General features: G+C 31.4%; 1 protein-coding gene across 8 annotated transcripts in view; it reads right to left on the bottom strand.

Moving 5' to 3' along the window:
• LOC105226381 (ABC transporter G family member 23) overlaps positions 1-27,557 on the bottom strand; it is a 132,206-nt gene that overhangs the window by 9,065 nt on the left and 95,584 nt on the right. For 4 of the 8 annotated variants that reach the window (XM_049450370.1, XM_049450372.1, XM_049450371.1 and 1 more), the window contains exons 3-5: positions 26,461-26,760; positions 7,879-8,049; positions 9-525 (exon numbers count right to left, since the gene is read on the bottom strand). In XM_049450370.1, coding sequence (XP_049306327.1) covers positions 9-525; positions 7,879-8,049; positions 26,461-26,474 — 702 coding nt within the window. In that variant the 5' untranslated portion in view covers positions 26,475-26,760. The remainder of the gene's footprint in view (positions 1-8; positions 526-7,878; positions 8,050-26,460; positions 26,761-27,557) is intronic. The other 4 variants (XM_019990317.3, XM_049450374.1, XM_049450367.1 and 1 more) reach the window with 1 other exon arrangement.

Raw genomic sequence — 27,557 nt, 5'->3', positions numbered from 1 at the left:
ATACGCACCGTGTGTGCCTGACGCGCCTCCTCAATGTAATGTGTTGTGATGATGACTGTCTTTTGGCCAGCCTTTGTGATATGCACCAAGTGATTCCAAATACTCTGGCGCAACAACGGATCCACACCCACTGTGGGTTCATCTAAAATCAGCAATTCGGGATCGTGCATCAATGCCACAGCGAAGGAGACACGTCGCTGTTGACCACCACTCAAATTCTTCACCAAACGCTTCTCCGAAGGCAAATCGAGGAAATTCAAAAGGAACTGTAGACGCTCCATTATCTCTTTGGTGCCCATACCGAATATCCAGCCGAAATACATCATTGTTTCGCGTATAGAGAATTCGCCGTATAAGGCGATCTCTTGTGGCATGTAGCCGACGCGTTTGCCGGGCACGCCCGAACCGCGTGTGCCTGGTTTGCCGCCGAGCACGAAGATCTCACCCGAATCCAGGCGACGTCGACCGACAATGCACGAAAGTAATGTGGTCTTGCCACAACCTGAGGCGCCCAATAGACCGTAGCTGAAAGGTGAAAAAAAGATTTTCATTTTTAAAAATACCGTTAAGAAAGTGTAGTTTTTTAAGTTGGATTGTATTAAAAAGAATATAAAATTTTACATTTTCACTCAGGTTCATTAATTTAAAAAATTTCGATTCGATGAATAGTTATTTGATAAAGACAACTCACAATCTCTCTCCGAGTAGTCTGGATTTGGTATCGCCGCAAAACTAATATGGCAGTCTATACTAACGTTGAGCTATCGTTAAAGCTCCGCTCCATTAGGTTCGGGAAGGATCTCTCCAATTCGTTCGATACCAAACGAGGAGAAAATAGTTCGAGCTGCAGAGCTGAATAGAGAAGGTAAACATCTTCTACATCGACATGACATCGATGACATCGATATCATTGGCCTCAGCACCCGCACCGTGGGTCTGGCAGTGAACGAGGGTAAGATGAAATATATCCTGACATCAAAGAAACAGTCTTCACTCTCTCGACTAGGCTTCCCCGTCACTGTTGACAGTCATAAGTTCGAAGACATCGTTAATTTCGTCTATCTTGGAACAGGATTAACAACAACAACAAGGTCAGCCTCGAAATTAAAGGCAGAGTAACTCTTGCCAAAAGGTCCAACTTCTGACTGTGTAGGCAAAGTCCTCTCTCGACGAACAAGTTACAAGTTACTCATCATACTCGTCCTGCTATACGATGCAGAGGCATCGACGATGACAACAACCGATGTGTTGGCGCTACGAGTTTTCGAAAGAAAAGCCCTGCGGAAGATTTATGGACCATAGCGCTTTGGCAACGGCGAATACTGCAGTCTATGGAACGATGAGCTGTACGAGATATACGACGATATTAACGTAGTTCAACGAGTTAGAATAGAGCGACTACACTGGCTAGGTCATGTCGTACGAATGGATGGAATCTCCAATGGTGCAAAACAATGAAAAAGAAGAACGACTGGAGCGGTGCCTACGCCAATAAGTAAGAAGAAGAAGGGTTCACTGTTCGTTCTTCGAAGGAATTGTGAAAAAGTAAGATCTCCAACAAGCTTTGAAATGGCTAAAAGTATCTGAATTATGTTATATTTTTAATATTTATTTAGCAGCAATTTAGTTTTTTGGAAAAGGGCAAGCTCAATCCACAATATATAATGTATGTGGAGCTTTGAGAGACTTGCAAAGGATATGGTAAAAGAATATCAAATTTGACTCAGATTGAAACGTCGAAGACGCACGCAAACCATTGAGTAACGAGTTTATTTGAAATTTTTTGTTTCCCCAATGGAAACATGGCTACAGAATAGTTGAAAATATTGCAGAATTATTTAAGACAGTTCCCTACCAACACACAAATCATTCAATCAAAGTAATGAAGTCATCGAAAACTTGTCTCGTGGAAGTCGTCCATACTCCTCTGTCAATGACAACAGGTTTACGAATATATTCTTCCTATTCGTAGACTTCTCTGCCATTTTTTATTTGTTGCCTAGATTTGTGTCCAAATAGTTATGCATGAATGCATGGATTCGTGTGCAAGGAGCAATTACATAAAGTATGATGAAAACTGTGCGTGAATTCATCAAAAATCAGCCGGAATCATTATTGAAATTTATGGAAATGGAATTGAACACCTCCAAAACATCGATTTATCGCATTTTGACCGAACAAAAAGGTGTGTGCTTGGTTTGTTTCGCATAAATTGACTAACGACCAAAAATTGCTCAAAATCCAACATTCGAATGACATCATTAACCGATTATTTGACCAAAAATCACATTTTAACTATTAAGCACTCCCCGGATTCACTTGATATGGCACGGTGCGACTTCTTCCTTTTCGGAAAAATGCATTTGCCCTTGAAAGGAAAGCGTTAAGCAGACGTAGAGGCCATTCAAAAGGCTTGCACCGGCATGCTGGCGACCATACCGGCCAACGAGCTATGTCGTGACATGCTTTTGGACCGTGTAAAAAGCTGTATTGAAGCAGAAGGAGACTATTTTTAATAAAATAAATTGATTTTTCGGAAAAAACTATTTGGTCTTTGTTTTTTTCTAAGTCCTGTACTTTGGACCTCACCTTGTACATATATTGGTTATCATGGACTCACATTAAAAAAATATTATAGTTATGGATATGAAATGGTTATATATTGCTTACCTAATCAGACAGCGATTTTCGACTGTTTTTTTTTTTTGATACGTTGTTTTGTATTTTAGGTAAGGATATATGCCATATTAGAATATATTCGTGCCTCAAATCATTGTGATTCATAAAATTTCTGTTATAAGAGGCCTTAACAAGCCGTAAAAATATTTCTTACCTACATACATATAAACTATACACTCTAAACCCACATACATATATACAAAATTTAGATCTGTGCTAAGATCAGCATACATAGATATAAAGTTAACTTGAACATTGACATGCACATGCGCGACTCAATGCTAAACGGTACAGTTCAAGTTGAAATGCGGTTCAAGATGACAAGAAAAACAAACAAAAAAATAAGTAACAACAAAATTGACGAAAATGAAAAATAAAAATGAAAAAGTAGAACAAAATATAAAAAACATAATAACACACAAAAAATAAATGGCCAAGTAAACGGTTCGACCTACCGACAAGCGCAGATAAGCCGCGTCAATACATATGTACATATATGTAGTATTATATATACAATTACACATTCGTGCATACATACTATATGTATGTACATGCAAGCAAATATGATTAAAAGTGTTGAAACAGCAAAAAGTCAAACCAAAAAGCAACAAAGAACGCTGAGAAAGCAAATTGACACCGGCGACAGACACCTTGAGTCTCAAGCACACACAGACTCACACTCACACAGGTATATACATACATATGAAGATCAGCACTAAATATACACTAAACACTATATTTTTCAACTCAGTTTCGGTAATTTTTTCGGAAATCTCTTTGAAAAACACACAAAGCAAACAACAAATGTCACACAACTGCGCCGCTTGAGGGTCTTTTCGGCAGCGGCACGTACCTTACACCTGTCTATTGTTTATTGCTGTTGTTTTAATTGCAATTCTACAATTTATTATACACAATTGCAAGCGATTTTCCAGCTGATAAAGGCGTATTTGAGCGAAAAGCAGCAAAAACAAGCGACAAAACAAAAAACAAGTGTGCCATTTCAAGATATGTAATATATGAGTGTGTATAAGTATATACATATGCATGTAAATATATATGATTTTATAGACAAATAAATATAAACAAAACGACGCAGTTCTTTAATTAATTTATTTGGCTAGCAAAGCTGCTCGAGTTAACGGCAATGACACGCTGGTCAATGGCTACGCCTGCTCGCTGCCTACTCTGCGCGCTGCAGCTGCTGCTGGCGTTGGCGTTGGGGTCGCCACCAATTTTGTTGCTTTTGATACTTGTTAATTTTATTGCTGCTATTTTTTCACTGCAACTTTGTTGAGGGTCAAGCCGTTCAATGTGAGTTTATATGCGTGTGCGCGCCTTTGTGCCGGTCGATTGGCCATTTAGTCGCGCAACAATGCCACCAGCAATCGGCACCATTTATTTCTGTTTTTGTTTTTGCTGCTTTTAGCTTTTGTGGCTTAATCACTTAATTCCCAGCTGTTGACTTGACTTGATTACATACAGACGCACGAAAATATATAATACATATACATATGTATGTAAACAAACACACTAGGCAAGTGTATTAGGCGCTTTGTGTCGCTTGAATGTTGGCGGTAGCAACGCATAAGCAATTGTGCTAATGCTGAAGTGTAAAAATTGAAATTTTGTGACTCAATATTTACCGTTATTTATTTAGTTGTTACTGAAACTTTATTTAAGGATTTATTAAAGTTTTTCTTTATATTATTTTTATTATTATTATTTTTTCTGCTTTTTATTTTAATTATTTTTTCCCGCTTTTTTGTTTTTTATTGTAATTTTTTTGTGTTTTTTCTTATTTTTTTAATAATATTTCGTATTATTTTTTTCTTAAGTTTAATATTTTTTTTTTTAATTTTTTAAATTTTTTATGTCAATTTTCTATTTTTAGTTTTTTGTTTGCTTTTTTTAATTATTTTTTCCGCTTTTTTTTTGTTTTTTATTGTAATTTTTTGTGGTTTTTTTCTCTTTTTTTTAACCCATTTACAGCCATTGGTCGATTTATCGACCAGCAAATTTGAAAAATCACCAAGTCGAAAATGAACGAGATCTGCGTGAAATCAATAATTTTATGCGATTTTGCAACTTTCTGAATCCGTGGATAAACGGCTCAATGTAACAATCTCAAAAAATGTTAAGCATCGAGTGTTTTTTTATTATAATCAAAATAAAAAGTTGAAATGAAATCAATGCGGTGGATCTAGGTGCGGCCGAAAATGGGTTAATAATGATTTTTATAATTTGTAATGTTAATATTTTCTTTTTTAATTAAATTTTTTAATTTGTTTTTTTGTTAATTTTTTTATTTTAGTTTTCTATTTTTAATTATTTTTTTGTCTTTTATTTTAATTATTTATTTTCAGTTTTTTTCTCTGTTTTAATTATTTATTTTAATGTTTTGTTTTGGGTTTTCTCTTATTTTTTTAAATAACGTCGTTTTATTTTAGTTTTAATTTTAATGTTTTTTATTTAATTTTTCTAAATTTTAAATTTTCTATTTGTGCTTTTTTATTATTATTTTTAATTAAATGTTTTTTTTTTAATTTTTATTTCATTTTTCTATTTTTATATTTTCATTTTTTTTAATTTCAATATTTTTTTTAATTTTTTATTTCAAATTTTCTATTTTTTTATTTTTCCATCTATTATTTTTGATTTGTTATTATTTCACATTGTTTTTGCCCACTTGCAGTATTCATGCCATTAACGCCTTCAAAAAGGAAAGGAAGTGTGTCAATGTTTCGCATTCTTCATCATTTTCAAACGGTTAATATGCAATTAACGGTTTTTATGCTCCAAATGCATAAATATTTTTCAAAACAAGTTTTTTGTTATTCCAAAAATTGTTCATCAAGCTGGTTATTTACGAAAAGTTAACTGATAAAAAAAATATAGTTGGAGATTTCTCAATGAGAGATAAAATGTTTGTCAAAAACAAAAATACAAGAAAAGCCGTTAGTTTCGACCAAACCAAATTTATAATACCCTTCATATGTGCATTTCATATAATATAAAAGGGTATAAAAAGATCTCTTTCTTTATTTCTGACGAACAGTTTATATGGCAACTATATGATATAGTTTTTCGATCCGAGCAATTTTATCAGAGATGGTGCCGTTATCTTGGAAAGTAGTCTATATTAAATTTCGTGAAGATATCTCGTTGAATAAACAAGTTTTTCATACAAGAGCTCGATTTTGTTAGTTCAGTTTGTATGGTAGCTATATGCTAAAGCGGTTCGATCGGAACGATTTGCTTGGAGAATGTAGCGTTGCCTTTCAGAATAATTCCTGCTAAATTTTATGAAAATATCTTGTGAAATAAAAAAGTTTTCATATAAGAAATGAATTTTCCTGGATCTGCTTGTATGGCAGCTATATGCTATAGTTATCCTATATGAACAATTTCTTTGAAGATTATATCGTTGCTTTGAAGAATAATATATATAAAATTTTGTGTAGATATCTTGACAAACAAAAAAGTTTTCCATACAAGGACTCGATTTTGGTCGGACTGTTTGTAAGGCAGCTATATGCTAAAGTGCTCCGATATCGAAGATTGTGTCAAATGAGCTGCTTCGTGGAGATAAAAAAGTGTTTGCAAAATTTCCCATCAATATCTCAAAAACTGAGGGACTTGTTAGCTTTTATACTCACTAACAGACGTATTTGACTAAATGGACTCAGCCAGGTGTCTCATCCACCTTTATAAAGTCTTGAATGTTTTCTTCTAGTTGTTTTTTAAATTTTTATTTTTTATCACTTTTAAGCACAAATTGCTTTTATGCAGTGCGTATTTAATGACACTTGTTTCTCACTCAGCGCAGTCTCATCTTACAAATACACTGCAGGCGCTGCCGTGCGCTCTGTGCTTCACACTCTTTAGGAAACAATAAGCACCGCGTTCACACAGTTTATTGCAAAAAATATAATTATCGGAATGCCATATAATGAGGCTCGTAAAAACGCACGCGCCACAAATTGATTGAACAAATCGTCGAACAGAATGTTCGGAAGCAAAAAATAGCATTTTTAATATTTAAATTTTTTTCTAATTTTAATCGTATGCAAAGCAGCGTGTAAAGCGCATAAATAATAATGAAAAGCATGAAATAAGTGAGGTGGCAATTATCGCCATTTAAATTTGCATGCAAATCATCTGTGGAGAATAGAAGTGGGCTACCAAAAAATATTTAGAATGCAATTGTATTAAAATATTAAATATTTGCATATAAAAATTAATTTTTTTATGATTATTGGAATTATTTTTGGTGCGTTGATACAAAGTTGAGAAGGTGCACGCTGACCTTCAGCGAAATTTTTCGGCATTTCAATAAAAAATATTTGCTCTCACGCGCCCATTTTTCAATAAAAAGTATTTACAACCATTTTTATGAACTAATTAGCATAACGCACCTACTTTTCGTATCACTTGCACATAAAACACGCTGTTGTAGGCGCTAACTAGTTAAGTGCCCTTATGCTTATGCAACAGCAAGGCGGATTGTGGCAGCAACACAGATTTGTAAATTAACAGCTTCGCGCAATTGTAAGCTTAATTTCCCATTGAGCTTAGCAAGCCAAACAAACAAACTAAATAAAAATAATTGAACTTTCTGTACGCTATGCTATGTGCTGCGATGTTATGTTGTGCAGCGCTAAGTTGCGTTGACATTTCTTGTTTGCACATTTCATTTTGATTTGTTAGCTCATTGTGAAAATCTCATGCACTTGTCAACACTCACTCACAGAAACATAGAAATACGTATGAAAGTGGTTATGTGGGTATGCACAATGGGGTATTTAGGTTATGGCAATTACTTAATATGACAGGTTATCGGGCAGACAAAGCGAACAATTGTCAATAGTGGGCCGAGTTTTTGAAAAGTGATTGCGACATGATGATGCGTATTGACAGTAAAAATTGAAGAAGGTACTGTCATGTTATTACAGATCACTCTTTGGATATCTTTAACATTTAGATGCTCATAGATGAGTTGTAACCAAAACTAGTGGGAATATGGGTTCAAGAATTGGGCTTAAGCTACATTTTATCAAACAAAAATCGTATGAACCAATCTTAAATAGCATAACATTTGTATGAATCAACTTTAGTTAGCATTACATGCATATAATTTTCCCTTCCTTCACAAAAAATAAAAAAAAAATTCTTCTTAAAAATAGAAATTTGACTCACATTGTGCCCTTTGGTACGGTCATCATTAGATTATTCAACACCGGAATGGCATTCTTCTTCTTGCCGTAGGTCTTGAAGGCGTGTCGCACCGACACGGCAGCCTGTGAGTTCCGATTCCATTGTGCTGCTGTTCCGCCATCATTGTTTGTGGCCATGGCGGGTTCGCTGGAGCTGCAAGCACAAAATAAATAAAATATAAATAAATTATTGAATATAATAATAAATAAAATAAAATGGTTTATGTTGATTGCCATAAAATTAGTATAATATATATATGTAGAAGCAATGCTATCTCATACTTTCGGGATAAGGCAAAGTGAGTTCGTCGCTTAAGTCTTTAGTTTGCTGAGAAGAAGGCAAATAACGTTGCATTTTCATGGAAAATATCATTTTTTAGAGGGTGCATCAATGAGGCGTGTTGAGTTGCATACTGGGTACTGGAGATTTCGATTTTTAAGCAGTTTTTCTACACTGGCGAGAGTTTATTGGATTTTGTTGTTAATGATATAGGTAATTTGCAGATAAAAAATTAAAAAAAAATCGAATAAACGTTTATAAAATAAAATTATATAAACTAAAGTAAATTAAATAAATTTAAAATTAATTAAAATTATAAAATAAAATTGTGTTATTATATATATAATAAATAACATAAAATTAATTTAAATAATTGATATCAAATAAAATAACATAAGATAAAAAATTAAGTTTGAAAATATAAAAATTAAATAAAAAAATAAATAATAAATAATAGTAATAAACAAAATAAAACAAAAAAATTAACATAATGAAAAGAGTCATATAAAATAGAATACAAATTAAAAAAAATATAAGTCTATATAAAATAAAATAAATAAAATAAAATAATATGGACTGATGAAAATAATACCAAAATAAATTAAATTAAATAAAAAAATGCAAACATTAAGTTAATATAAATAAAAAAATAAGAGTAACAAAATCAAAATATAAATATATAAAGTAATATAAAATAAATTAAATTAAAATAAAAAAATTAAATTGCAAAATATAAAAAATAAAATAAAATTATTTAAAGCTCAAATAAATAAAAAATAAATTATATTAAAATAAACAGAATAAAAATAAAAATTTTAGACAAAATACTCTAACACAAATAAAATAAATAGAATTAAAAAAATTTAAAATAGATTAAAATGACATGAGCTAGAAAAAATTAGTTAAATTCGATTAAATTAAAAATATAAAATTAAGTAAAATAAAATAAAATAAAAAGTAAATAAAATTAAATAAAATAAAATAAAATTAATAAAATAATAAAATAATAAAACAAAATAAAACAATTTAACAAAGTAAAGTAATCTAAAAAAAATTAAACTAAAATAAATCAAATTAAAGTGAATTTAATAAATGAAAATAAAATCGAAAAAAATTAAAATAGAAATAAAAAATAAAAAAATTAATATATAACAAAAATAAATAAATTTAATTTAATTAAATGAAAAAAAAATATTAAAATAGACAGGCTGAGAAGCTACCAAAATTTTAAATATAGAAAATCAAGTTCAAAAACAAAAAATAATTAGTTAAGGGGTCAGTAGCGTAATGTTTTTAAATATATATATTTTTTTGCATTTTCTGTTCCCTTATACCTTTAGAATTAACATAGAAACCTACTTTACCATTGGAAGGTTTCGTAAAAGGCCCAAAAATAATAATACCGCTCGACGTTCGGAGCGCTCGGAGTGCACACCTCAAACTTTAAACGCGTTTTTCTCAAAACACACTTTTTTAAACTGGCGGACATGATTCCGGTCAAACTATTCAACCGATTTGCTTATTTTTTTTTTAAATGTTCACAAAAAACCTAGCTATTGTCTCTACTAGATTCATATTTTTTTAAAATTCATTGACAATGTTATGACAAAATTTATGTAAAAACAACATGAAAAAATTTAAAAAAAAACGTTAATTACTTTTTTATTTAACAACATTTTTTCACGATTCTACTAGGAACGATAACCATTCACGTATATTTTAAAAATAAATTGGGTTTTTGTGTTGTGTTTCAGATGATCCAAACATGAGAAATCGTGTCCGCCAGTGAAAAAACGCATCTCATTCACCCAGCCATTTCTCCGACAGATGTCATCAAAAAATGTCGAAAAAATTTGCTTATATACTCCACAATATACCTCATGATATGTGAACAAATTTCTGTAGTAGAATAAAAATTTCTACGAAAAAAAAAATGTCAAAAAAACAGCCCACTGACCCCTTAAACAAATATGTGATTCAATTAAAAACCAAAAACTAAAGATAGGAGAAAAGGTTTTTACGATAAAAAAAATAATATAAAGTTAATTTAGTACGTTATAAGTGGTATAATAAAATTTATAATTATAAAATTTGAGAAAAATTAGAAACTCATTATTATGCTATAAGCTACAACCAAAGACACGAAGGCACAAAATGGGCTAAGAAAGCGATCTAACTATAAAAAACCGACATGAAAAATGCATAGAGCTCCAATAACTTTGTTTGATCGAATAAATAATGACACTCAAAGTATAAAAAAAATATTTTTTAATAAACTAATATGTATAACTTTACACGCTTTTCTGATTTTAGCGATTAAAAGCTTAGAAAAGTCTCCTTAGAAAGCCGAAGCATTTGCTGCTTTTTACGAAATAATTTTCAAGTCAAAAAAATAAATAAATAATTATTTCAGATCACCGTGATAGCGTTCTTCTATTATCTGTTCAAAATTAGACTACAAAACTTCAAAATCAAAAATAATACTAATAAATACACTAGTCAACAAATTTGATGCTTTATTAATAACTAAATCCATACACATTTTGCCGCCTTTTCTTAAATCACTCACTTAGAAAATCAATTCACTTTTCATCAACAGTCGTTCGACAACTATTATGCCACAATTTGTAGCACACTTGTGTTGCAAACAAACACATAAAACCAAATTATTTACAACAACATATAGAAAACACACAGCAACCTCTACACTCGCAAAACGCAACTGCAACGTGATTATTTTTATTATTTTCTAACAGTTTCTTTACACTTTTTAGTGCATATTATATTTGTTGTACGGTATATTTCTTAATCTACCACACCGGTCTAGTAGCGCGCGCTTGCACTTTGCATTTCTGTAGCGCAGCTGCAATCAATAGAGCCACCACCACAGCGCTGAAGAGTCTCGCAAAACACGAAGCACGCGCAAGAAACATTGCGACGGCGAGGCAACCAGAAAACAAAGAAAAAAGTATGTCAACAATGCAAAAACTGGTGTTGCCGGTCCACCGAGCGGCATTCGTCTGCGGCGCTTAACCATAGTTTGCGGCAGACGTTTCCTAATCGCCAGCCCGCTGAAGCTCGAGCATTCACGCGCTCACTAATATACGGTTTGCAATGTTGTTTATGCTTGTTGCTGCAACACCGCGCCACACTCGTGACCACAACAATTGCGGGTGTGTTATTGTTGTCAACAGGCGGCCAGCCAAGAGATTTTGGCAAAGTCTCATAGAAGCGCCGACAGCCAACAGCCGCCAACTTTGAAACGTTGCGACGTCGCGTGGCATTCGGTCTGCCGGTCGGTTGATCGGTCCGTCGGCCACTGATTTGCGGCATTTCTTGGACTGACAACATGCGACTGACTCTGGGTTAGTGGGCTGCTGCTGCTCTGTGACATATTCATTGGCGCTCTGCCTGTGTTTTATATATTTGTTAGTGTTGTTGTTGCAATTGTTGATTGCAGCTGCAAAGAAAAGCTGTGAGGCGTATCGATTGCTCAATAAAAGCTACTTTTTCTTGCTCGTGCAGCGGAGGGAGGAGCGGTGCCTGCTGCCTATTTGTGCAACTCGGCTTCACTTGGAAGTATGTGTATGTGTGTGTGTGTCTTACAGTGGCACACAAGCACGTGTAGACATGTTTTTTATAGTTTTTGCTAATGCTGCTGCGAGAGCGCACGATAAAAGCCGATGATGGGCGATAAATGCAAAATCAAATACATTTATTTAACGGTAGTGGTAGTAAGTTGCATGCGATTACATAATAATTAAACAAGTTTGAATATACATATATGTATATATGCATATGTAGATGCACATAAAATAAATAAAACTGTAGATGTATGCAAGCATGGAAATATGATGATTTAAAATCATGAAATGTTAATAGTTTAAAATGCGGCTATATATGTATTATAGTATATTATGTGTGGACGTGTGGCAGATATGAGTAAGTGCTCGTTGCATATCATTAAATGTGGCTTTGTGCTTGCAACAAGTGTCTGTGCTGTTGCTTGTGTAAGAGCTTTGTATAAATTATGGATATTTTGTTTATAAGCACGTAAATAAGTTAAAGTAGAAGGTAAAAAAATTTAAACTAAATGAAAATATAATAAGGAGATTATTAAATTCAAGTAAACACTTTGCAACACAAGAATTTGATTTTAATCGTTATAGTAAATATGGTAGTCGAAAAAGTCTTTTCGTATTTCTAATCAAATTTCAACTTATTTTTATACTTTTGCAACCTGTTGCTGCAGAGTGTTATAGTTTAATGTATATATCTCCTAAACCACTAAAGCTACAACACTCAAATGTGCCCAGCACGAATATTACAAGAACTTCTACCAATAGTGTGAAAATGAATGAGAACCCTGCTCAATTTTTGGTGAAATCCCATATCTTGGGACTCAACTGACCGATTTCGACATACTTTAGTATGTTGTATTTTTTTCATATTTCCATATCATGCTGTGAAAATTAGCGAAATCGGACAATTAGCACGCCTACTTCCCACATGGCACAATTTAAATTCCACTTTATTAATTTTCTTTCTGGTACACAAATCAAGAAGAAATTAATATAACTGGACCAAAATTCACTTTAAACTTCCCTCTAATAATACTTTTAAATTATGCCACCTTATGACGAAAAATTGTCCACATCCAACCGAAACTATACAAGCCCCTAGTACTTGATATGTGGACCCCAGTACCTATAGTTGACTTTCGTTCAAAAATATCGGTCAATGTCTAAGATATTTAATTGAAAATCAGGGATAGTACTTCTCTCACAATGGTATGTAAGTTTGTGAAAAATGGGTTGAATCAGTTCAATACATCCCTGAGCCCTCATATACCTAATATAACGATTTTCGAATTTCGTGCTAACTTTATGCTGGAAATATCGACCTATATTTGTGTTATCTTAATAAAAATGACAAAGTGTGTTTTGCTCATAAAAGTGTATTTTTGTGTCTAAAATGTATAGACTTCAGCGAAAACTTGACCCAGTTTCAGGAATTTTCGAATATCCGGCTGACTTTGCTCCATATGAGTTTAGACTGTATGTAAGATACTTTCGTTTTGTCAAACAAATCTTTTGTCGAATTTGTCGGCCAGTGTATGAGTTATACAGAGTATACATGTGTATGTATAAAATTCATAGACCCTGGTTTAAAGGCTTCTGCGCTGGCAAATTAGGTTTGATACCACTGTGTTGTCAGACTGAACTAGAAGCACAAACAAAAATCTCGCTGCTTTTCTTCAATATTAATACATCAATATATTATTTATTGCAAATCATAAATACTAATAATAAAATATATATCTGAAGTAATGTTAAGGTTATTAACACAAATTTTGTTTGGAACTTGAACTCGTTTGGGCACTGGTTCTAGTTTTAGCTACACGATGTCTAAAAACAATGAAGAAGTTTTGCTACTGGTTGTTATATTTACAAAGAACGTGCCCAAGCTCACATAAAAATCTGAGATAAATGCCTTAATTTTAAAAACATAAGTCAGCAAAAGCAAGTTCTAAGATCATGGGTCTGAAATAAAGGAAAATTACTTTTCCTAAACCGAAATTCAAAGAATGATATTCATATTTTTTCTCTCTACTTAGTAAAAAGTGAAATACTATAAGTACACTACCCAAAAAATCTGAAGGAAAAATTTGCGAGAGTTGTGCTGAGATCTCTGAGTTATTTGAGGTGTCTTGACAATGAATTTGAATTCAAAATCTTTCATCACATACAGCTAGTTTTGTGATTTTAGCAAATGGTCTTGTTTTGATCCCTACACACCTTGACTATGAAACAAAAAATCGTACGAATTAGACAAAAGTTTTCAGTTTTATCAACACACAATTTGCAAAAAAGCAGCCTCTAACATCACGGTGGCAAACTTACTGTAAGCTAGTATAAATAATGATGCTTTTTTCAATAATTTCAGTTGCCAAAACACGTTGGAGGCTAACTTCAATAAACGAAGAAATTGCTTCTTTACTTATGACTCAATATATCGTTTAAAATTTATTGAAGTGAAGTGTTGTTGAGTTTAAACCAATATTGAATGTCAAGTCGTTGCGATTTGTGTGAACTTACGAAATTATAATAAATAGATAAGCACACTACTATCATTTAACTCTAGACAATTTCACATATTCGTCTGTATGTATATATGTACGTGCGCTAATCAGAAAATATATTAATTGGCAATCGCAGCAATATTCACACCAATTACGCGCAGACTATCGATTTAGGTCAAGGTGAAGGCGTCGCTTTTTAATTGCAGAAATTCACTTTCGCTTTCGCATCAAATCGTCAAAAGTCAACGCACTCAAAACACCACAAAGTTCACCACATCAGTACAATAAAAAATTGTGTTAATTGCATTGGCAAAATATGTCGAATATTGCTTTATGGAAATGCGTTTTCACACCGAAGCACCAAGTATCTTGCATGGAATATGTTTTTAAACCTTCTTTTTTACTTTATTTATTTACATTATGTTTTCTCTATTTTCTACCTTCGGTAGCTACAAAGCGGTCAATAAAGTGTTGTGTCGAAAACATAAACTAGTTCAAGGTCAAGTGCTTAACGCGATTCCATTTAAGCAAACACCATTAAAGCGTATACGCACTTGTGTGTGTGTGTCTTGTTAAATAGAGATTTTGTAATGGCAGTCACTGACGATTGACTAGTGGTCGATAGACGCTATATACATGCATGTATAAATATATATTTGTTTATACAATATATATTTATATATAGATATGCATATATAAGCTTATGTATTAGCTAGCATTATTAGTGACTGACATAGTGAAACCATTAACGCTGAGCTAAAATGCACCACTTTATGCAAATAAATATATGTATGTGTGTAAATGCAATAAGCCATAAATATATGCAGTCAATGTTATATTCAATTTGACATACAGTCATATACTTTATATGTAAATAAGCTGAGTGCACTAGTCGATTGTGTTTGATTTCTACGACAACTAAAATATTTATACTGATAATATCTATTTATGCATACCATATATTTATTTTTATATTTATACATAATTTTAGGTAGTCGAAAAAGTCTTTTCGTATTTCTAATCGAGCTTCAACTGATTTTTTTTACTAATAAATAAATAAACAAATATGTACCATTTTGGTCGACCACTTTCTGCCATTTTTCCGCTACAGACATTATTCCGTCATTGTAAAACTTTCATCAGTGTAAATCGAAATTTCGGAATTTCCAGAACGGGTGCGAGTGAAACCATTGTTGTGCTACACGAACTCATACAGCATCGTCTCCGTAAATTTCACAAGTTTCTTTTGGTGGCTTGCGTGGCATTCTTCCCTTTTTCAGACAAAAATTTCAAAATAATTCGCTATATTTATTTTCATTATTTCCACTCATTTTTGAACAGCTGTAACTTATTTTCAGTGTCTCCGAATTTTTTTTTTTTGGTAAAATGAAGCTTAAAATCTCACCTTTCCAACACTATATGGTATATACGACATACGACATAGAGATATACGACTGCAACATCTTTTGAAAAAATACGAAAAGACTTTTTCGACTACCAATATATTACCAGTCATTAACATTAATATACAATATTTGCTTTGTAATATGAAATTAAACGAATACTTAGCTTGCAATGAAGTTTGTAATACCAAAAAATAAACTTAGGACACTCTATAAAATAAGTCAATTTGGTCAGGTCCGTACGTCTGTATATACGCGCACTAATCCCTCAACTTTGGAGATATTATCCCGCAATTTTGCTCACATCCGTTTTTCACCAATATGCTAATTATTTGTCGGAACTGGCGATATCGGATCATTATAACATATAGCTGCCATATAAACTGGACAATCGAAGTAAATTGCTTGTATGGGAAGCTTTTTCATTTGATGAGATATCGTCACGAAATTTGACATAGAATATTTTCCAAAGTATCGACATAATTTCCCAAGAAATTTTTCAGATTGGGCCACTATTGCATAAAGCTGTCATATGAACTGCCCTTCAATATAAAGATAACGACCTATTAGTACCCTTTATACTATTATAAAAAGTATCTGTTTTTTCTTCTTATGGTTTTTAAGTCTTTTCGCTACACGCATGCTTTTACATACACACACATACTAACATATTATTATAATTATATTTGGTATTATATGTATATATTTGGTATCATATATTAATATATGAGCAGCGCTTCTGAGTACTCGAGCAACTTGCCTCGTTTTACTCTTATGTTGTAATAATATGCACATGAAGCGCCCAAACCGATAACCGGTCAACTAATTGGTGACTTGGTTCGGCTGGTTGAGTTTACTCGTGTTTAACGACAGCAAATAAACGCAACAAATGATGAAAGACTTTTAATATTTGCGGACATTTTAAAACTGTTGATTCTGGTTAAGTTGGTCGTGGAAATATTTTAAGTTAAATCTATATACTTATATATGATTGTATGTATATATGTTTTTATATAACTCTCCACCTCTCCAAATAGCATACATTAATGTAAGTAAATACTCATAAAAACACAAGTAAATACATATGTACTTATTTACTATTGCAAAGGTACTTTTTATTTGGTCATGCCTTACTACAGAGTATGGAAATTATATATATGTATATGCGTTCAAGTCACGCCTAGATGCTCATTTATCATGTAAAGAGTGCAATTTATTGTTGCTAAATAATATTTAATGATATATTGCCGGTTCGAAAAAAAGTTATTGATTTCAGTTGATTTAAAAAGAAACTGTAAGCAATTGCATAATACAAAAGGAAAAAAATATTATAAAATAACAGCGTTAAAAATTATATTATTTAAAATAAATAATAATATATAATACGAATAAAACTATGTTATAAATACTATATTATGAATAATGTAATCATACATATAATTAATAATTATATATTATTTTGTAATTAACAGTTCATTTGCTTATAATTAGTATTACAATAAATAAAAAATTAATATATGTTCCAAGCGTTTAGCTAATACCCGGTGTTATTAACTTCGCGCTAAAATGTATGCTATACATAGGCATGTGCACTGTATGCCAATACAGCGCGCACACTGGTCTTCTGCGGATTCAAGTTTATAGCGTTGAGTCAATTAATTTGGCAAAATATGAAGCTTTCTAGTACAGATTAGCCATTGCTTTGACTTACAAGTAAACATTTACTTTTTTCAAAGAACTTTTCATAATGGTTTTAGTACAACTTTAAACTGTCATTTTACAAAGAAAATCCTACTAGTGCTCAATATTCTGCAAAATGGAGAGAAAATAGTAGACCAAACATTTTTCGGAACAATTATTTTTCAATTTATTGCGAATCTCAAAATCCATAAACACTAATATAAAGTGTAAGGCCTAGAGAAAACTAGCGTGAATTTATTATTACAGGTATATTACCAATTCTCTCGACCATTTATTGGAAAAGGAAATAACACAGCCACAGCAAAAATATAAGACAAATATTTACATTCCCAACCGCTTAAGCAAATAGAGTGTTATGAATATGTAATAGCTTACAAGCAAAGCAAACAAATCGGTCACAATACATTGACTAATTGACTTTCCGACATGTGTAAACAAAAGCAAGAACAACAACAATGGCGATAATTAATTTAGAGGTTATCTAAAAGGTAAGAGCAGCAAAGGTGTGGGCAGATGACGATGCACAGCATCCAACTGAAGCCGCGAATGCCGACATACGTGCATATGTAACTGTGACTTTGGGTTGTTTTTGTTGTTTCTTTAGTGTTGTTGCTTATTATTTTTTATTGTAACAGCCGAATGATGGCAATGAATTTTTAAGTGATTAATTGGATAAGAAATATTTTTGGGCATGTTATATCAAATCTTTCAATGGAAGTGGGCGTAGTTCAAGGAAGTTTGATGATAGAAAAAATAACGGTAAATTAAAGATGAGAGTGAAATAATAGCAAATTATTAAATTTAATTTAATGTAAATGCATTTAAGCTAAAATTTAAATCAAAAGCCGTCAAATATTAATATTTTCTGCACGATAGCTGCGATTTGGTTGTTGTTGTCGGGCTGAAAGCATTTAATGGCATGCAAGTAAAAAGAGGCCCAACATATTTATGGTTTTATGCCTATGTACATACGAATGTGTGCATGTGCGCTTGTGCTTATGCTTTTACTAAACCAAACAAAAGTCCGATTGACCTTGCCGTTTAAGCGCTTGCGATGACACGAGACGGCGAGCGGCAGCGCCCAAAAAATAAAAGCTTGAGAGACGCGCAAGTGCTCACATATGCTACTTAAATGAGTGAAACATATTTATGCATCTATACATATATGTATATATACGAGTATATATTGTATACAATAAGTATATGCAAAAGTCCGAAACCAAGACACACGCACGGCACACACTCATTCATTTCATTCGTTTTTGGAGTAAAGCTTTGCGCAAGCGCTTTGCGAATAAATAATTATAGGGTGAATGCGCAAGAAATTATGCATACATACATATTTAAATCAAATATACATGCATATGCGTGTGTTTATATAGCAAAAAAGTCGAATAGCCGTATAGTAAAAAAAGCATATATAATATACATATGTATGTACATACCGAAATAGGTATATACTTTTACACACACACACACCTGCGTTGCTTAGCAACAACTAGCTAGTTATAATTGTTTTTTTTTTTCATTAAACTTTTAGGTTTAACAAATAAATGACGCGCGTAGAGCCGCATCAAAAGTAAATGAATAAAATATGAAAGACTTAAGCAACGAACTTGAAATCATTAAACGCACCTTTGGACGCTATTTACACTCCCTGAATAGCCGACGAGTGTCGGAAAGGAATGCAAATTATGCAATTACAACAATATGTCGACAGTTTGGCAGTCGTTAGTATTGACGTCTATCGTTTAATGACTTTGGCACGCTTGAGGTGAATCGATAAACAACACATGTCGTCTAATGCAAGTGTGTATGTGTGTGTGTGTGGCTTGTGCTAAGAATTGCAAATACGCTTTAGAAGTTTCAATTGATAAATGCGTTGATAATTTTATATTTTGAGAAGCGCTGAATGATATTTCCGCAGCGGTTTGTTTACAAAATGAATAGAGAATAAATAATATTTCTATATAAAAGATCTCTAGAAAAGTAAGTAAAATTTCTTAATAAAAATTATTTTACTCCGAAAAAAAGAAAAGACTTGGTTTTTGAATAAATAAAAAAAAATGTAAAAAATGTTTTTTCAGCAAAGCTTTGTTTTTTAAGCTAAAAATATATTTTTCTAAAAACATAAACAAAAAATAAAAGTAATATTCTAATAAAACAAAATTATAAAAAGCTAAAAAAAGTAAAATTAAATAAAATATTTGATTTTGCTTTTATAAATTTTTTTAAAATTAATTTCTTAAAAAATAAAAAAATATTGATATTAATGAGAATAAACTTTTAATATAAAAAATCTTTTTCTACAAAAATTTAAAAACATGTATTGTAAGAAAACTGATTTTTTTTAATTTAAAAATTATTTCTTTTTTAGATTTTTATGAAAACATAAAAAAGCCAATTATTAAAAAAAACCAATATTGTAAAAAAGTTATTTTTTTTTCAAGCTAAAAATTTAATTTTTTCAACATTTTTATAAAAACATAAAGTAACATTCTAACAAAAAAAATTCTAATAAATTAAAACAAATAAAATTTTATAAAAAAATACATAAATAAAAAAATGTGACTTAACTTTCAACTATTTTTTTTTTAATTAATTTCATAAAAATTAAAAGAGGAAATAAAGGGAAACTAACACTTTGTTAAAAAAAAAATAGGAAAAAAATTTAGTCTCACACAAAAATGTTTTCTAAAGTCATCAAAAGTGTATGTCAAAATTCTATATCTATTGTTGAAAAAAGTAAATAAGAATACATTGAAGAAGTACACATGTAACATTTTAATAAAAGAAAAACGGTGCTCACAAGAAATAATAAATAAAGTAAAATAAGTTTTTTTTCAAAATTTCTATAGAAAAAAAAATTCCAAATGCCCTTTATTTCACATATTTTTCGAAAATGTATCGAACATTTTTATTGCGCAGCTCTTTGCCTTGTTCTCAAAAAGATACCTGCGATTATTTCAAAATTTTTATTTCAGTATCAATGTACTACAAAGTGACCTATCTTATCGCCGCACCTAAACAAAATGTTGTGCAAAAAATTAATTGTTTTGTTTAAAGAACTCATAAATATTCATTTGTATGTATGTATATATGTATAATATCATATCAGTGCCTTAAGCCATACAAATTGCTCAACTAGCAAAGTACTTATACTCGTAATTATTCATTCACAGCCATTTGTAGCACACACATGACACCTTCATAACTGCTCGCCAAAAATCGAAAAAAATCAAGGCTTCAGTCGTGCAACCATTTAGAATATTATGTGTTGTGAATTTAGCAAAACAATTTCAACGAAAATGCTTAACAAATAATTTTGGCAAAACATTTTTGCTTGGCAACGCAACGCAGCCGTACAGCTGCGAGCCAAAAGTGAATATTCTAATAAATTACGGAGATCATTAGAGGCAGCAGCAGAAGGTAATAAAGCCAAAAATTGGCAACAAATTGCAAATAAATGTATATTTTGTTAATAATATTTGCACATGTGTGTCTTTAGTAATATATTTATACATAAATATATGTATATACATATATATATAAACGTGTGTATAAAAGCAAATTATGCGGTAGGTAAATGCCGGCAAATTTTCGGGTTACTACTACCCTGAGGAGACTTGAAATTAATGTATATAATTATGTTATGTTATGGAAATTTTGAATGTTTTTGCATTTGCTATACATTAGGGTGAGGCACAGTCCTTATAAATAATTGTTGTCATATAACTCTAGAGTTTGTAATAATTTAAGTTGAACAAAATATTTTCGAAGAAAACAGTGGTTAGAGCTTGAAAGCGTGTTTGTCGAATCGGTACATTTTTTTTTTGTAAGTTGGTAGTACTATTAGTGGCATCTATGCTAAATTCTATGTCCAAATATTCATTAGTGTTTGAGATACGTGTCCTTTTGTGAGGCTCATTTTCAACTAATATCGTGCCGCATTGGTCTGATTTACCTTTGTGTAACTTCTGGATATTCAGCAAATTCACATGACCACTCTGAGGACACCGTTCTGACTCAATAGAGGATATAAAAGCTGAATTGAAGAAGACTCTGATGGCCATCACGACGGAGGATTTTCCCAAGTGCTATGATGACTGGAAAATTTGTTGGCTTAAATGTATTGCAGCTGGAGGGGATTACTTTGAAGGAGATGAAATGGACAAATCACCTTTCAATTTCATCACAGTAGTATACCCTGAACAAAGTGTTATTAATTTGTCACGGTGTTCGGTACACCCAGATGGAAGCATCAGAGACCTTATAAAATGTATATGTAAATAATCTTCATGACGAGCTGAGTCCTTTTAGCCATGTTTGTCTGTCTGCCATACTGACTGATTGTCTGTCTTTATAGGTTTTTTTCAGCATGCGTTACTAGAGAAACATGTGTCTACGAGATGATTTCTCGCTTCCTCATTCACAAGCTTCATTGATCATTTGCAGTGCGCCTCTGCCAGAAATCTTATTTCTTCGGCGACTGTATTTGCCTTTAGGTCACGGCGAGTACTAGCATTTTTAATGCAACAAGAAACCTTAAATAAACATCTTAGCACCTTATTTTGAAAACGTTTGAAATATTTATGCTTCTGTCATTAGCGCAAAGCCATAGTTCCGTACTATATGATCCTACCGGCTTCATTATTTATTTGTGCAATTAGCCATTACATTTATGACAATTTGAGGTTAAGAAAGAATAGAGTAAACGAATGTAATGTGAAGATATTTCAATGATATACAAGTATGTATATATTTGAGGAGAAATAACATATAAACGGAAATATATTCGAGCTCAATAGCTTCCCAAAAATTATTCCAAAAACTTTGAAAACTTTTCTTAAATACAATAAAAGAAGCTATCTCTGCGATTAGGAAAAAAATATTATTAAGAACATACAATAAAGACAGGATTGAAACATACATAAAGAAATTATTTGCCATATTAGAAAATCGAATTCATATTTCCATATGAATATATTATATAAACAGATACATTTCCTCAAACCGAAAGTTCCCAAATCAAATTGCGACTTCAAAGAACGTACACTATTTATCATTTCTATTATTACAAAACACTATATTTCCATTTAACAGCCAGCATACAACTTTAGGAATTTAAATATTTCGAATACAAGTTCATGCGCTCTGCTCACCCAAAGTTGTAGATGTGTGGACCTAAGATTGGTCTGCCCGCGCGCACCGTGTGCAGACAGTAGGAGAACAAAAAACCCATATTCCTTTAGCATACACGCCGACAAAATTTGATTTCAAGACAGTCAACACGTGATGCGCGAATAATTTCAAATGGCAAGGCAACTACATAACGAACAAGCGCGCGTATGCAAATTGGTTGTTTTAATATTTTCTGTGCTTCGCATGCGCGTAATAAGGAATTCAATTTACGATTCACATTTAATTAGATTTTCGGTATAGCGGCAAAATGGTTTTATGGTTTTTTCTGCGTTTTAAAAGCTGTAGGCAAAGATATGAATTTTAATTTTTTGTGTTTTGTTTTTGTTATGCATGTAGTTTGCGTGCAAAAACGCGGCAAATATCGAAAATGTAAGTTAGAAGGGAACACGAGTTTCAACACAAATAATTTAGACTGAGTTTATGACATGTTTGTATTTTCAAATTGTTGTATTTTTTATTTGTTCTTTATTTGGGAAACTTTTATACGTCAGTTGTGAGTGCTAGCATACAGGGTGACTGCGAAATAAAATTAAAATATTTTTATTCAGTTATGCAAATACTCGTCTTGAAAAGGAAAAATTTTTGCATGGCCTAATTTAGTGATTTGAATTATTAATCAGTCAAATAAATAAATTATAAATCATCTATTTCTATTATTAATGAAGAAATTTTTCTAACAAAAAAAAAACAAAATCGTTTTTCAACAACTATGATTTACTTGAGAAGAGTTCAATTCATTTTTTTTTTCTCAAGTGCCAAAAAATATTTGTCTATTAAAAATTTTATAAAATAGTTTAGGAGCAGTTCAAATGCAAACACACGGTCAGAAGATTTATATATATAAAGATTTTTACTGATGTGTTAGCAAGATCGTTGCACTAAATAATAATCTTACCTATAAGGATACCAAATTTTATAGCATTTTAACGGACCGACATTTCTTAGAAAAATCGTCCAATATTTATACAATTAGATGTTTCCTTTTATATCAGTTGAGTGGCTAGACAAATTTTTTATAAAATGACGGTGAGAACAGTAAATATACTAAACGATAAATGCAAAACCATGAAATCCGTATATTTTTAATCAAGAAAAAAGGTAGAATGCAAAATCGTTGTTTACATTTTGGCGCATTGCATAAACTGTTAATTTGAGCTTTAAAAAAGAAACAGATAATTTTTGTAAAGATAATATTTTGATTAGAAATAAATATTACTTTATTTTAATATAATTTTTATACCAATATATCATATTATTCAAATATCAAACATATTGTATCTTAAAAATAAAAAAATATACTAAGCATCTCAAAAAGTGCTTATGAAAAGTGTTTTGAGGCCTGGAAAAATCCTTGCCATAAATGGGTATCATTTTCAAGACGACAATATAAATATTGATGATTAATTAAATATTTTGCATTTTATTTACAATTTCCAGGAACTTTTTTGTCACAATGTGCATGGTTTATATATAAAAATTTGTTTCCAAAGTCCAAAAAAATATTTTTAAATATTTTTGCAAGTAATCAGTCGCTAAAAATGTTCAGTAATCAGCAGCATCATCAACAAGTTTCATTTTGCATTCATTAATCGGCAAATAATGTCAAATCATCGCTGACCGCAATCATTGCGAATGCGCGCATAACATTTGTCTTTGCATAACTCGCCATGTAAATGAAGAAAAGTTGAGCGGCACAATTTACATATCTCTTCATACGGTAGTACAATACCCACAAATGATTACTTGCTAATTCAAAAATGCCCAAATCATTTCAATCAGCACGTTTTCGACACATTTTTCATCAACGTTCACCCTAACCCGCATGCCTTTCTCCTCTCGCCCGAGATACGCTCATTTGGTAAACCTTTCAACACCTACAATAATGGGCGCGACTTCGACCGCAAATATTTAAATTACAAAAAAAAAAAATAATAAAAAAAAAAATTTAAAAAAAATGAAAAAAAAAACAAATAAGTATAAAAAATAAGTGAACTGGAAATCGTATAAAAACGCATTTGCTGGCGTCGAAATTTACAAACAAATATTATGCAATATTTAAATTTTAATTTTAACCGCAGGCATTTGCATTTTTTATTTGTATCTTTTTTATATTCGCTTGGTGCGTGTCTTTAATGAGGTTCGTTCCACGTTTGCAGTCTGTCTTTGGTGATTCAAATTTTTAGCGTGTTTACTCGTTGATTTCCTATGAGATTTTTGACTTCAGATAATGGCATTTTGGGTATGGAAATGACGTGGAAACTCTCCTGACACATAAAGACTTATGAAAATACAAAAAATTTAATTTATTTTTCAGAAAAAAAGATTATAGCCTCAACAGGGTATATTAAGTTTGCCACGAAGTTTGTAATATCCGGAAGAAAGACCTTATAAATACAAAAACATTGGAGTAAGCTTCTAAAAATTGACTTTCGAACATTTTAATTTAATTATCTATATAGTCAATAAAGTCATTTTCAATTATCCTCAAGCTTGCATTATTCCCACAAAGAATTATGGCTTTTGCCATATCAAACAAAGTTTGTTGCCTACATTTTGGCGAACAATGGAAAACATTATTTTAGCGAAAAAATAAGTAATTCATATCAATGATATTATATTTAAAATAGCATACGGCGATATGGCTGAAATTTTTCTTCTATAAAAGTTCTGTGAGGTATTGCATGCCAGAATGTAACAGAAAAAGTGTTGCCTATCCTTTGGCTTCACAACATAAGGAAGTATAATTTTTCACATAATAATTTATTATTACATTTAAAAAACATTTTCGAGTGGACCAAATTGTGAATCCAAACCATACTCGAATCTCCTTAAAGACACACAAAAAACTTCTTCAAAATCGGTCCAGCCGTTTAGGAGCAGTTCACTTACAAACTCACGGTCAGAGGATTTATATATATAAAGATTAATATAATAATATCATTTTTCGGATATAAAAAGTCTATAGTTGATAAACATATAGTTCTCTACTCGTATAGTCTCTACTAAATTCTGGTGGTTATCTATTATCAAGATTTGCAGAATCAACGTTGCCTACCTTTTGGCTCCCAGATAAAAATCAATATTTTTTCAATATAATGAAAACGTTTGATAGTAGTTTGTGTGGTATAATAATGGTAATAATAGTAAGAGATATATTGACAGTAGTGTCCAGTACAAATCTTGGTGCATTTTGTATTACAAGAGGTGATTGAAAAAATGTTGCCTACATTTTGGCGCAATACAGAGAAACTGTTAGATATTGAACTTCTTTCTAAAAGAAGCACTATTAGGAAGCGTATGGTGGGTAGATGCTATTAACTTCTAAACGCTAAGATATACTATTATATATACGACATATATAAATATTAACTAGTTATTTTCTATTCGTTGAATATTATAGAAAAAACTGCATGAAAATTCTATTTCCAAATTTTCGCGTATATTTTTAGTCAATTAAAAATAAATATTTGTTATTATAATAAAATAATAAAAAATGAGTTTTTATTATATTTATTTAAACATTCCATTTCATCTCTAAACGCAACCACTCAACGCTTTTGCTTTCATTATTAATAGAGTGTTTAATGACTTGTAAAATGTTGCTCACACTCAATGCCATTACATTAGTGATTACATCATTAAAAGAGTGTGCAGAATTCACCACATGTTTTCAACATAAATTTCATGCTTTTCGCGCAATTTCGATTTCGGCCATTTATTTCATGATATTTTGTTTTATTTTTCTCCTGCACTCGCGTACAACAATTACGGCATAATTTCCGTGACTCTTTGTTTGACTGCTGATTGAAAATTATATTTCTTCACAAGCAACTTTATTGAACAGTATGATCTCTGCCTGAAACATTTTTGTTTGAAAAGAAATCATTTACTACTTACGCTGTTATCAACATTTTGTTTGAGCTTTATTTGTTGGTTTTTGTTAAAAAGTTGTCCGTCAGCTGTTGCCCTTGCTGAGGGGTTGTCCTGACTGCTTTGTTACTAATTTGTTTATGCTTTCTTGCGAATAAACAAATTAGTGTTTTTGTGAATTAAAAAAATGCGCAATTACAATTTCGCAGTCATAGGCACTTGATTTGCTGATTGCTCGCGTTTCTAAATCAAAGAAATATATATGTATTTATGCCAAAATATCACTTCAGTGACATGTGTATTTGGTTGATGGACGAGTATGGGTTGCTGCAAGGAGAATTTGGAAAATATTGTTGAAGGTTAATAAATATATCAGACAGTACAAAATTGGCGACCTTTGTGTAAACCAAAATGAGGAGAATGCTTTTCTAAAAATGTGGGTATAAAACTTTTTTTGTGCTTTTGTAACTTGTAAGACTTTGTGTGATTCTATTTTAATATTTCCCATGCTCGATAGTTCAAAATTTTAATTTACTTTATATTAATAATAAATTTAAAAAATTGTACTCTATTCAATTTAAAATAATGAGAGCATTTTGAATTGAGAGAAGAATTTGGAAAATTTATTTTCTCAACAGACTGACTCTCTATGTGCTACCTCTTGACTATTGCTTCGACTATTATAATCAGTTTCAATTATATAAATTTCATGATTATGCTGAAAAACATTTGATTTTGGAAACTGTTTAAATTAAACTGTCACTGTTTTGCGATGCAAACTTGTAAAATAAGTTGAGCGTCATCAATTTTTATATATAACACGTTCCAATTAACACTCGTGTAATTGAATTATACAAGTTCACCTTTAAATATTGTATACAGCTTGTTTAATAGTTTACTTCAACGCTTATTACAGTACTCATCTCTTTGCATATACACTTACATATATACAAATATACATATGTTCTATTGCACTTTCCAAATCCGAATTGTGACTGATTTCTAACTCGCCTTAGTCATATATGGTGAACTAATAGACAGCTTGCATCGAATAAACGAATATTTTGACAGCTATTGATAGTGCGAAGTATTTGCAAACATATGTATGTAAACCGATATGTGGA

Source organism: Bactrocera dorsalis, chromosome 2 (genome assembly GCF_023373825.1).
Source record: "Bactrocera dorsalis isolate Fly_Bdor chromosome 2, ASM2337382v1, whole genome shotgun sequence".
In the NCBI taxonomy this organism is placed as follows: Eukaryota; Metazoa; Arthropoda; class Insecta; order Diptera; family Tephritidae; genus Bactrocera; species Bactrocera dorsalis.
Note: the sequence above shows the minus strand (reverse complement) of the source record. Positions and strands in the feature narration are given on the sequence as shown.